This window comes from Pogona vitticeps, chromosome 3 (assembly GCF_051106095.1).
Source record: "Pogona vitticeps strain Pit_001003342236 chromosome 3, PviZW2.1, whole genome shotgun sequence".
Lineage (NCBI taxonomy): Eukaryota > Metazoa > Chordata > Lepidosauria > Squamata > Agamidae > Pogona > Pogona vitticeps.
The window spans coordinates 43,457,969-43,471,186 of NC_135785.1; the positions used below are offsets into that span (position 1 = coordinate 43,457,969).

At 40.8% G+C, this 13,218-nt stretch overlaps 1 protein-coding gene across 4 annotated transcripts in view; it reads right to left on the reverse strand.

Moving 5' to 3' along the window:
• Positions 1-13,218, reverse strand: part of HDLBP (high density lipoprotein binding protein) — a 66,041-nt gene that overhangs the window by 25,492 nt on the left and 27,331 nt on the right. For 2 of the 4 annotated variants that reach the window (XM_072995902.2, XM_072995901.2), the window contains exons 2-5: positions 8,626-8,693; positions 7,299-7,411; positions 5,663-5,817; positions 4,726-4,941 (exon numbers count right to left, since the gene is read on the reverse strand). In XM_072995902.2, the coding sequence (XP_072852003.1) occupies positions 4,726-4,941; positions 5,663-5,817; positions 7,299-7,374 (447 nt within the window). In that variant the 5' untranslated portion in view covers positions 7,375-7,411; positions 8,626-8,693. The remainder of the gene's footprint in view (positions 1-4,725; positions 4,942-5,662; positions 5,818-7,298; positions 7,412-8,625; positions 8,694-13,218) is intronic. The other 2 variants (XM_072995900.2, XM_072995899.2) reach the window with 1 other exon arrangement.

The following is a 13,218-nucleotide window of genomic DNA, read 5'->3' on the forward strand; positions in this document are numbered from 1 at the left end:
TATTTTATAAGTTACTTATGTATATATTGATTCACAAAATCTTCACTGATTCAATGGGTTTACTCTAGCTATGACTTACTACTGAATTCCTGCCACTGTGGTACAGTACATAAAGTGCTGGACTAGGACTCAGGAGATCTGGGTTCATGCCTCTGTGCCACCATGGAAACTCAATGGCAGATGGCAATGGTAAAACCATTCCTAAATATGTCATACGCCCTGAAAATCCTATTAGGCTCATCATAAGTCAAAGGTAACTTGACAGATCATAACACATACATGTTGTTCATATTTTTCTCTTATCAGTATTTTAGAACATTATTGGTACATTTCATATTTTTAAAAGACTGTACAGAACCCACAGAATCTTAGATAGTATATGGCAAAAATAAAAAACGCAAAAAATAGACACTTCTGTTGAATAAACGGGCATGTCAACATTCTTTCTGAACTCACTGGCTGAAGTCCCACTGTGCAGTTACAAGAGTTAACTTTTAGAGATGAGCTGTCTTAAGAAAACTCTGTTGACATCTGTTATACACTGTGACACCCGTGAGCCGGGTCGTGAGGTGATGCTGGGAGTGCCGTCTCGCCCAAAAGCCTCCGTGGGCACGCAGACAGCCCCCAAGCCGTTCCCACCCCGGATGTTACACCAGTCCGTTGATACAGTGGACTGGGAGAAGGGGTTGAAGGGGTTAAATATAGCTACCCAGACTCCTCGGGTTTGGGCGGGAAAGGGGGCTAGAGATCCTGAGGAGGGAACAGCAGGGGAAGTTAGTTACCGGGAGACAGGGGAAGAGAGTGGATGGGAGTGGGTGTCCATCCAAGACCCCTGGTCGGGTAAATGGGAACAGGTCTGCCTGACCAAACAGGAGGCAGAGGAGAGGAGGAGGAATGAGGCTAGGGTCCGCCCCTCTTATTGGGGAGAGAGAGAGACCCGAGAGTGGCGCAGGAAATTAGTAGAGGAGAAGAAGAGAGTAGAGAGGGAGAAAGAGGAGAAGACCAGATGGCATCTGGAGGAACTGAAGAGACTGGGGTACTATCCGGACCTTGGGAACACCCCGGGGCAGAGACCTCCATACCCTGGGGATATGCAGGGTTCGAAGAGACGACCCCACTATTAACCACAGAGCGGGAGGACTTCGATCCCGAAGAACCCTCACAGGTTCAGGCCGGTCCATGGGCTACGAAGTCAAGCAACCCGTTCGATGAAGATTGGGTGCCCCTGTATGAACCGTTACTTCAGCAGGAGAAGTTTTTGTTCCCAAGTTGATTGACATTTCCATCCCTTTACCCCAGTTAAATAAAGAAGACAAATGGTTCAGTTCACATGTGTCTACGGCTTTATTTGGGACGGGGGAGGTGAAGAATAGCGGACCCTCACATACACCAAGTCCCATAATTCAGCATGCAGCAGACAATGCCTAAGAAGATTTCTTAAGTTATACCAATTTGCCTCTAAAAGATATTCCTTCTGCAACAGGATTTCTCCCAATAAATTTAAAGTAGACTAGTAACAACAATTGCCTTAATGTGGAACATACAATGTTGAAGTAAAATATTCTCCATGCCAGAAGGGTATATGAAATTAACCAGGTTCTTATAAAGCCCTGAAGATGAAGCCTGGCTCAAACTTCGCCTGTCAGCCAGCCACAAACTGATGATGAGAAACATCAAGGCTTAGGCATCTCCCAACATATTGTTGCTTGGAGGTCTCGTGATGCCATAGTGCCTGCCACGAGGATGCAACTGTGAATTCGTAAAACTGCATCCAATTATGAACTTGGGACAATTAGCCATGAGGTTGTTTTAAAAAAAAAATCATACTGTCCTAGCCATCAGTACTCCTGAAGCGGTGTTTCACTCTTTAGCATGTGCAAAACAACTTTTCTCCCACATATTTCTGACTAGGAATTTACCTGACTGGCTTGATACCAAATATGCTTCAACATTTTGTAACATTCCTCTATGGACAGTACTTATGACAAAATACAGGTCCGCATCATTACTTCACCAATAAGAGAAACATATTCACCATCCACATCAGAGTGGTCCTCTCTATCATGGCGCCCGATTTAAGAACCCCCTCCTTCAGTAGGTGTGGTGCCAACATTATATTCTTTTTGCTACTAGATTAAACAGTTTCTTTTCAAATGTCCAGGGTTTTTTAGTCCTTTCTTTATTATTTACTTTGCAACTTCAAATTGATTTTGTGTCTCCCAGTATTCATGCATGGGCTGCTATCCTACTGTATTTCCCTGAAAATAAGACAGGGTCTTATATTAATTTTTGTTTCAAAAAATGCATTAGGGCTTATTTTCAGGGGATGTTTCATTTTTCCATCTACAACAATCTACACTTATTCAAATACAGTCATGTCATCTTTTTCTGGTTGCTGCACAATGATGGAGGACGGGGTTTCACTTAACTGGGGCTTATTTTGGGGTAGGGCTTGTAAGCCACCTAGAGTGGTCCTGAGTGACTAGATAGGCGGGACATAAAATAAATAAATAAATAAATATCCTGAAAAATCACACTAGGGCTTATCTGCAGGTTAGGTCTTATTTTAGGGAAAACAGGATATGCAGAGCATAAGGGAAATCACATAAGCACCCCCCCTGCTCTGGCAGCCCCCATAACAAAACCAATCACACAGCCGGCTGTGCAATCAATCTCACAATCAGTGTGAGGCTGGGCATGCAAAGGAGTCTGCTGGATAGGTGATAATGCTCACACTACTGTCCTTCCACAATTGTGTATCACAACTGCTGGACAGCTCAATGGTTTAGTTATCTTGTTGCTGAGCCAGATGTTGGGAGTTAAATTCCCCATTGTGCCTCCTTGACAGAGCTGGGTTTGATGATCCGTAGGGTCCTTTCCAGCCCTGTAGTTGTAATATTATTATTACAACAACAGGATACTGGCCTCTACATTTGGGTGTTTCTTAGCTTTCATTATAATAATTATTTTATTAAATTCTTTTTGCAATGGAGGCATGGTAAAACAAAAGGTAAAATTATATGCAGAATATATAGTCAAACATATATTCAAGCCACCACTCCTTGCCTCTTTTAAATCATTTTGTAGGGAGGACACAGGTATGTCTGGCTTTCTCCATGGGAAGCCAGAAAAGCCACAACGACGCTACCCATCTGAATTTTCCAGTATGCTCTCTTCTACAATGTGTACCTTTGCAAATTTGAATAGCAGGATAGTAGAAGTCACTGCAAAATTATCAGCCAGCTCTCCAGCCAAGTCTGAAAGCAAGGTCACTGTACAATAACACTGCCTTGCAAAACAATCTCTTTCACACTTAATACAAAAGCCCAAACAAAGGAGAAAATGAGAGGTTATTGTAATAATTGGGTTTATATTATGTGAAATGTTGCAGTGTTAACATGACCAACAGGTAGCATTTCCCAACCTAGTAATTTGCTCTATGCTACTTTACTCCTGCAGTAACTTAGTCCCAGGGCAACCCATTGATACAGCAAGTGCGAATCCCTGTCAGTCAAAATAATGATGCTTATCTGTTGTGGTGGCAGCTGCTCAGATTTTGATTTACTGGAGTCATTTTTTTCATCCCTGGAAAAACAACAGTAATTTCCATTATACGTTTTTGACCATATATTGAGCCCCAGTAGAGACCTCAGTAGTTGAGGTATCTGGCTGTGAAGTCTGGGGTTGGGAGTTCAATTCCCCACTGTACTTCCTGTGAGAAGAACCAGCCTGTGTGGTTTTGGGCAAGGTGCACGATCCAAAGAAGGGAATGGTAAACCAAGTCCGAGTATTATCTACTTGAAAAACCCTGAAAAGGATCACCACAGCTCAGAACATGATGGCACGTGATTATATTATTACTAAGTTACTACACCAGCAAAATTAAGTTGTTTACAGTTGAAGGGTAATGTAAACATCTGAACGAAATATAGAGAAAGGCAAGAGACACATGCATGCAACTTCACATGCTGCTGTGTAACACAACCCAGATACCACAACCCTGATACCAGGGAGCATCAGGAATCATATAGCAGCAGTAGCAGCAAGAAATTATTTTCTTTCACAGATTCATACTGGTTTGCTGAGTGAGCACTTAGAATAATTTTCCATGTGTGTCCTTATATTAAGCTTAAAGGCTAAAAACTGCTTAAACTACAGTATAATACTTTTTAATGATATATTTCAGAGCTGAATCCTTTGTTTTTAATGTGCCTTTTTTAAGCTATAAGCTCTTGCATTTTTAGAATGTAATTAAAACATTATTTTTTATATTTATAGTACTTTGGATTGCAATCTGACTTAAATATTTGCATGCAACTTAAGTTTGGTGTTCATGGGGTTTTTTATGCATTTGTGCCTACAGTTTTTCCATAGCTATAAGACTTTTGGATATTTTCAACAACTGGGAAGTACTTTTGTGCTTATGGAACATAGAAGCAACGTAGATAAATACAGGTTGTAGAAACAGACTCACCTGGAATCTCTGTAACAATGAAAAGACTTATAGCTTAATATCCAGATTAATTTTGATATGATTGGAAATGGCTGTCTGATTTTATTCTGGAATTAACCCTAAATGAAATAAATGCCAGCTGTGATAAACACAGACCTATGATTATTATTTTTCTATATGCCTATAAAATTCTATGGGGTCTTAGGAGGATGTTCACATGTCAGACTCTCTGATTTGAAACAGGGAGGAGACCAAGAAGCTGAGTCACTCACCTGTGTCTGAAGCCGAGCTACAATCTCCTTCCGAGCCTTCATCACTGCTTCTAGCTTGCCAGAGACCATGATTGAGAGCCCCTGGTCCTTTGCAAGAGACAATTCCAGGTGAGCCCCTGTCTTCTGCATGATGTCCAAGCAGATTTTAGCTTGTTCCCCTTCTCCAAATTGGTTCATGTCCTTGTATTTTCTCTCTTCCAGTGGCACATGGAACACCTGCTCAAGCAAAACAATGCTTTGTTCAACTTGGACTAAATTATTAGCCCTGCTCTTCCTCTAGCTGAGAAGTCAAGATATCCTGTACTATAACAAATACACTGGAAGATAAGGAGGCACCCATTTACACATGAGTAAGTCCCATTGCATTTATCTGGGTGTACTGGATTGCACTGTCAAGCATGAAAATGATAAATAACTCTGTACTCCTAGCTACTTCCACCCAACATCATTTTAATCTGTTCTTGCAAAGAAGGTTTTTTTCCACTGCAGGAGTTGCAATTTTGCATTTAACCAAGGTACAGTACCCTTCTGTACCTTCTTTTATTTTTTAATTTCAAGCCTCCAAGAATGAAAGCTTAAATAGGGTTCCAGAATTTTTCTTTCCATTGCACCCAGTTTTATGGCTAGCACAGTCCACAGTGAATTCTTCAGGCATAACATTTGCTCCCAGATCTTCTGAAGTTGCCCACCTCTACTCTATGCCCAAAGGATTCTCAAATACTGCACAATCTGGTGTATGCTCTCATGTTTCAAGCAGAAGCTTCATTTCTGGTCAAGCAGTTCTCCTACTTGTAACACTCCCTTTCACACACACACAAAATGCTGGAGAGGAAAAGATCTGGCTCCAGGTCCTTTTTAAATGCATGATATATTATTCTAATTGAGGATGGAGAAGCAAGCTGCTGGAGAGAAAAGGGGAAACCCTCTTTGTACTGACCTGAGTGATAACAGAAGCCTTGATTGGTCGGATTTTGCTCCAGGCACCAGTAGGTTCCTGGGCTGGCTCCAAGCATGCTGCTTTCTCAGGGAGAGGGGGGAAGGCATCCTTGTAAGTTGGAGGATCATTCTCTTCTTCAGCATTTAAAGCTGTAACTAGAGTGGAGAGAGCAAGGAAACAAAGAAGGGTTTCATAAACAGGCAGTGGTCATCAAAATTCTCCCCTCCCCTGCTGATATTTAACATTCCCTAGTTTCGTGGCAGAGCACACAGGCCACAAGTTACATTACTGGAATTACTGAATTAAAATTAGGCTGATTTCTTTTGTTAAGCCAGACAGTAATCAGTATCTCAAGAGATAACGAAGGCCACATCTCTCTTCGAAATCAGCTTATCCAGCCACAAGAGATTTAAACACATGCCTAATACACTTGGTATGTTGCACCCCTTCCTCATGGCAGCCAGCAGAACTGTGGCATGCAGCTCTGGGCCAAGGAACAAGCAGATAGCCAGTTCAATTACCTGCACCACTGTATAGCCCACCTCATAAATAATTTCAAGCTATACATTGACACAGGCAGCTGCATAGTAGACCTCCAGTTGCTTGCTGAATTGGCAAGTTCTTTTTCTACTGAGGAACAGAGGATCAGCAGCTACAACCAGACTAACTGCACTTCTTCTGTTTCATAAAGAAGTTGCTAGTGCAGCTGAGCATTCATGGATGCCTCTACTTTTGTTTGACGTGTGACCTCAACTACAGCTATGATGCATTAAGCCACATGATGCAGCCTTGGATCCCAGATGTTGATGGACTCATACAAGCCCCAGGGAGCATAGCTAATGGTCAGAGATTACATTGTTGTAATCCAATGCAACCTGTGGATCTGAGCATGAAAAACTGGAGTATACAAATGAGCCACATGGAGGGAGGATGTATGCAGTACACAGAGATGCTTGGAGGGAAAAGTCTGGCAAGTTTAAAATACTCAGATAAATGTATTTGGTGATTTATATATCGAACCAGTTGCATGCTTGGTGCCTCTTGCTAAGCTTCGAGGCTGACTGCTTTTTTGGTGTGGCTAAGATTCCTCTTTTTTGTCTTGCTTCCAGAGCATGCAATCACTGGGTATGAAGTCGAAGTTGTCTTCTTTTGATTCTCCAATATTGTGAAGTGGTTAGACTCTATTAGGGCAGAAAAAAATGCTCTGAATCACATATATATAGATAAGTGTATTCTGTGAATATATTAGGGTGTGTATTAGGCAGCAGACAGGCTCTTGAACAGACCTTTAAGAACAGTGTATTAGATATGTGTATTAGGTATACATCCACCTAACTTGTAATACACATACCGAATACATTTTAATTTGTTTTTACTTTCTTAGCCCCTCCATGGAGCTCCTAACAACCCTATTTATCCCAATGCAGCGTGCTCCAGCCATGTAGACAAGCCCTCAGTGCCACATAAGTATCATTTTTATACTTCCACTCAAGCATCAAAGAAATAAAAAGGACACAGAAAGAAATAAAAAAAACACACAGAAGTATCTGCTTGGACCTCCCCTGACAGAAAGCAAGATACTTTTTTTAAAGGCTACAATCAAATACAGTACAAGCTTACAATCACCCTGCCTCACCTTTCACTTGCTGTTGAGCAAGACCGCTGCGATGTTCAGCAAAGCTTTCCTGGGTCAAAACTGCCACGGAGCTCATGGTCGATTTCCCACCCACACGCAATCCGGGTATGCCACTGGTAGCGGAAAAGAAAAGAGGCTCCCAATAGTCACCAATACACGTATGGAACATTAAAACAACAACAACAACAACAACAACAAAAACAAGAGAAAGTAGGCTGCAGAAAATATTGACGACAAAATGGCATACTCGACCACTCGCCTGGCACATGGAGCAAACCCCTCTGACTGAACAGGTAAGGGGGATCAGTTTATCCTAGTCACAACCATCTTTCTCAGGGATGAAGATGTGCCACGTTACCTTCTTAGCTAGTCTGGCCAAGGATCGATACATTGCACTCACTGTGGCACAATGTGCCTCTACCAGTCTTTGAACACTGAGATGATGTTGTGCCACTTATTGTTCCTCTAGAAATAGCACTGAAGAGATATACTCTTGGCCCCTGCCAAAAGACCTAAAGGTCTAGGAAACAAAACTATAACAGCTTTTGTAGTAGCCACCTATGTGGGCTACAACTTCAGTGAGTTTCAGGAAAATATTTAGGGTGTTTTATATAGCAGCTTTAAAGCAAACAAACATAAACTGCTCATCTTTAGTGTCTGTGGCCAGCATGATAAAACAATCTCTATTCCTTATATGAGCTGACGGAACAACCCAGTGAGTTAGGTATCTGGCTGTGGAGTTCAATTCCCCACTGTGCAACTCAGAAGAGCCAGCCTGAGTGGTCTTGAGCAAGCTGCAGTCCCAGGATGTCTCCAGAAGAAGAGAAGGTTCTGAATTCTGCCTACCTAGAAAACGCTCTAAAGCAGTGGTTCCCAACCTTGGGCCTCCAGATGTTCTTGGACTACAGCTCCCAGAAGCATTCACTACCACCTCTGCTAGCTTGGATTTCTGGGAGCTGAAGTCCAAGGACATCTGGAGGCCCAAGGTTGGGGACCATTGCTCTAAAGGGTCACCATAAGTCAGAATTGACTTCATGGCACATTATTATTTACAGTGTTTCACACTGTGTTAAGCTTTACCACTTCAGAAAAGATCGGGTGTATAGTTTAAACAGCAGCTATAGTATCGGAGAAAAACAAGCTTTCAAGGTGTATTAAACAGTTTCTTTAAAAATGACTCTGTGAAATCAATAATTGGGATAATATTATATACAGACTTGTAAAGCCCATAACCAGCTGATAGGCAATAAGAAAAGCATGATTTTGAAAGGACTATAGGCAAAAATTCTAACATAAACATTATTACCTCACGAATAATTAAACTTACCAGCTAAATGGTCAGTAGCCAGAAAGTCCGTCCTGTGAGCTGCCTGTTTGTCAGCCTGCCAGCTTCTGCTTTTCAGAAAGGAAGAAAAGAAAATCACTCTAAGAGTGCTAAAACTCCATTACTACAGATAATTGTGTAATCTGAATGGCCAAGTTGTCACTCAGATAAATCTGATTCATTTTATTTATTTATTAGATTTATATACCGCTATCTAGAACATGTCTACTCCGGATGAAAAAAGAAAAGGGAAATAGGCCAGGTAATAGCTGTAGAGAAGGCCTGCCTGTACAGCCAGGCAGATCTCTACAGGTAGGCTATTCCAGTGGTTCTTAACGTGGGCGATAATGCCCCCCAGGGGGCGATTTCATTTTTCAGGGGGGCAGTAGAACGAAAAGGGGCAGCATGGGGGCGCTGGAGCAGAAGGGGGGCAGTAGGGGGGCGCTGGAGCAAGCCAAACCTGTGAAGATGGTTGCAGCCTTTTTACAGTGTGCATGAATATATATTTTCCTCCAATCTTAATTTAGTTTCAGAGTTTTTGTCTTGAAATTTTTAGTTCCTGCATTGCGGTTTGTTTTTATGCCCTTTTTATATTTCTTTTTGCGTCTTAAAATTCGCTTGCAACTAAATCATGAAATGTTACTTTTTGGGGGCATTTCATTTTCTTGGAATTGAATTTTGTTTTCAGGGGTCATTGGATTTAAGTGTCTTAAACAAACAAATAAACAAATAAGATATCATCATCGTGGGGAGGGGGCGATGATAACTTCCTCAATGGCTCTAGGGGGCATTTCTTTCGAAAAGGTTAAGAACCACTGGGCTATTCCATAGGCGAGGGGCCACAGCCGCTATTCTAGGATCTAGATTACTGGCCAGAATCCTGTTCACAAGTGGTTTTTATGAATTTCTGGCTATTCATCATGCACCCTGAGGCACAATCAAGTGACCTGGACATACCGGAGTATGTAAAAGATTCTGGCCATCAATGTATAAATAAATTTTGCAATCTGCCCTTCAGAACAGCATTCCTCACTCCAGGAAACAATACATTAAAAAAAGCCATACAATCAATTTTGTTTTTAAGAAGAAAGTAACATAATACACAATTAAGCACCCGCAGTTCAAAGTCCTGGCAAAATAAAATGTCTTCAAAGTCCATATAAGCAAGTCTATAGTGAGATCTTATTTATTGCTGATATTATGAGGGAAACAGTGTGATCAGATGCGTGCCCAGGATGACAACCAGCACCTCATTAGTGAATAGCAATCAATTGCCAAGACTTATGCAGTTTTTCTTACACAAGTGCAAATCAGCAATAGGATTTTGACCAATATTGCTGATTTTTTAAGTGACAAAATGCTACAGGTGGAACATCACTTGATATACAATCTGAGATTTCGTTTTCCATTGTGGTTCAATAAAATGAAGAGAGAAAGCATCAAAAGACCACCTCTTGTTTTTAGAAAAAGCTGTGCGCTGCCCCCCCCACATACGTAATGTGAACATTAGCCAAGTCTAAATACATAGGATTGTTCTTAACAGAATGTTATGTCAATGCAAAACAATGAATAAACGAATTCATTGAATAAATGAATGTGAGTAGAATGCAACATTTTGCTTTTTGTTTTTAAAGAAATATCAATCTTTGGTTGAAATCTTGTTGCCATAAATGTGCACCATGAGGGATACCTTTAATCAAATTAAATTAAAAAAATTCCTCCCCTCCCCCCCAATTCTGTCTAGGGATCCCTTTTGCCTTGAAAAATCTTTTATAACTTTAGGAGAGTGAAGGAGGAGCCCTTAATATCTGAAAATCCCTTGCAGTGGTCTCAATCTGGCAGAATTTTTCTATTAAAGGCATCTCCTGAGGCTCCCAATAGCTTACCAAGTCGGGTGGGGGAGATCCCTAGGAAGCCTTGGAACCTGAAGTGGGGACAGGAAGTTTTAAATTTAATTTTATTAAAGATAGCCATCCCTGGGTAAATGTAAATTTACACTGGCTTGTACAGTGTACATTTAGGCCAACTGTAGGCCTTTGTATCTGAGCGTCTTGACTGTACTAGTATAGCAGAGGGTGATGTGTTACCTGTATCGTGCTATCACGTTTGCAGCAAAGGCTAATCACCAAGCTAGATTTCGTATGGATACTGACTGGGCTACTCAGCTATTCTCTTGCATAGAGACCTTTGGGTAGAGTGGGCAGCATATAAATTAAATAAATAAATAAATAAATAAAACTACACAAGGTTAAGCTGAACAACTATAGATTAGTAGTAGATGTAGGATATGGGTTTGAAATCTCAAAGCTGTAAAGCTACAGTATATCTGACAATGTGAGACACAATAAAAAAAAATGAAAATTTAAAATCAACCAAGAAGACAGGAATGTACTTTAGTGGAATCTGATTAAACCAGTCATTTTTTAAAAATCAGAGCCACAGAAAAGTTTCATGAAACCAGGTTCTATCAATTCTAGTCTCAAGTCTACCCGTACATTTGCCAATTGAGCTCAGAGAAGCTACTTTTTGGAGTACAACCCCCAGCAGCCCTCAACCAGTAGGAATATTCTAAGTTTTGCATTCCAATAATGACCAACTTTCTCACATACACACAGAGTTTGCCTCTTGAGAATTCTATACAGTATTATTATGTATAAAGTAACAGAAAGCTCTGTGCCACCTTAATGACTAGTAAACTTATTACAGCATTTCAGTGGGAGTCAGATGTCTAACTGCAAATACCTGTGCCACTGGGAAAACTTGCTCAAACCATCTTACAAAACAGCTGCTGCTTGCTGCAATGGTGAGACTAATCAGCGTCTATGGGTAGGGCCACTATTTACCTACAACACTTCAACAGTAACATTTGTTCTAAGCAAAAGCAATTCAGAGAGGAAACAGATGCTGGATCATACAGATATTTCCTTCACCTTTAAAGCAAATTCTGAAATCCACCAGTTCACTATTAAAGAAGTGTACACTCAGTACTCCAGAAGGAAGACAAAAGAGAAGGCGAAGAACTTAAAGGTGAGGAACTCTGAATAGAATGCAAGGGAAAAACATAAAGATTTAATCAATTTCCATATATTTGGGCTTAACCAATATGCTTGCCACTCAGAGAACCTGCTATATCATCTACATATAGACCAGGTATACACATCTCTATAACATAAGACTGGGCTTCATGTTTGTAAATTAAAATTGGATACATTTTAAATGGTAATCAAGCAGATGCACATTTTATTACACTGATGCATTTACTCTGCAGAAAGAGGGTAAGCTGTGTTTTTTTGCCACAAGGTCAAACCAGGATACACGGGAATATCATGTGTCCTGTCACTCTTCAAATCACTGCCACTGCCCCAGAACACGCAGTGTGGCATCTGGATTGTTACGGTATAGAAATGCCTTCTGCTGGCATACATGACAATGGCTCAGATCTGCACAATGACATGTGTGTTCTACAATCCTCAGTGAGATTGTCAGGTAGCAGCATGTTAACTATGTCACACCCTTTCCAGGGTATTTCAAAACTGTTCAGTTCTTCAGACTTGTTACTTTAGTCTTAAGCATGAGCAAAAGCAGAGTTTGCAATTTTATGCTTGGGGAGCCACAACTCCCAAAACGCCCCAGCCAAAACTGGCCAGAAGATTCTGCAAGTTGTAATGTTTTTTAAAGACAACTTTTCCAAGCTCTGGTTAACAGACATAGCAAGGTACAAAAAAGAGGTACACAAACACACTGCTTTCCTTACTTTTATATTAGGCAGTATTCTAAGGTGTGATCAATCACATTCCATGCTGCTACCACCTTCTTCTTATCTGACTTGGTGTTATACTGAGAGCAGCAGTTTTTCTGGCTTGGATTCCATTTCTGAGAACTTCCTGCTAACTGGAAGCTAATTCGGTTCTTTAAACTTTGTTCTGGGAAGGCCAAGCTGGAGTTGAGACGTTTGAGTGATGTAACTTGATTCAGGGCCTGCCTCACAGGAATTTAACCTTGTAACACAGCTGCTGGTTTCATTGCACCCACAGATATTTGCATGGCAGTTAACACCAGGGACTCTAGACAACATATTTAAGAAAACAGATATTAAAATCCCCCAAGGGAGTGAATTACTGCTGTATCACTAAAACAGGGACGCTAGGTCAGAATAAACTTTTGCTAGCATACAATCAGTGTCGCCAGCTTACTAGATGTCTTCTCTAGTATGATCAGATTGTAAAAACAGACATACTTAGTAACAAAGCTTTCTTAAAATATGAAGTTATAAGAAGTTATAAGAAGAAACACACAGTAAAAATTGATGTACGTAAGCTACTATGAAGATTGAGAAGTAACAGAATGGGAGAGTAGAGACTTAAACAAGCCCAGACCACACACCTAAGTGGTTCCAATGAGGCAGAAATGGTGCTGTCAAACCCATTCAGGACAGCAAATATGTTTCCCACAATCTACATCTAGATTTAGGCTGGGGAGCGCAAAAGTCATGGGGCAGCATCATTTTGACTCTGTACTGAAACAGATGGTACAGAAAGGTAATTGGATTTTGATAAAATCCTCACTGTTTCTTGCATCTATAGACATTAAATACTC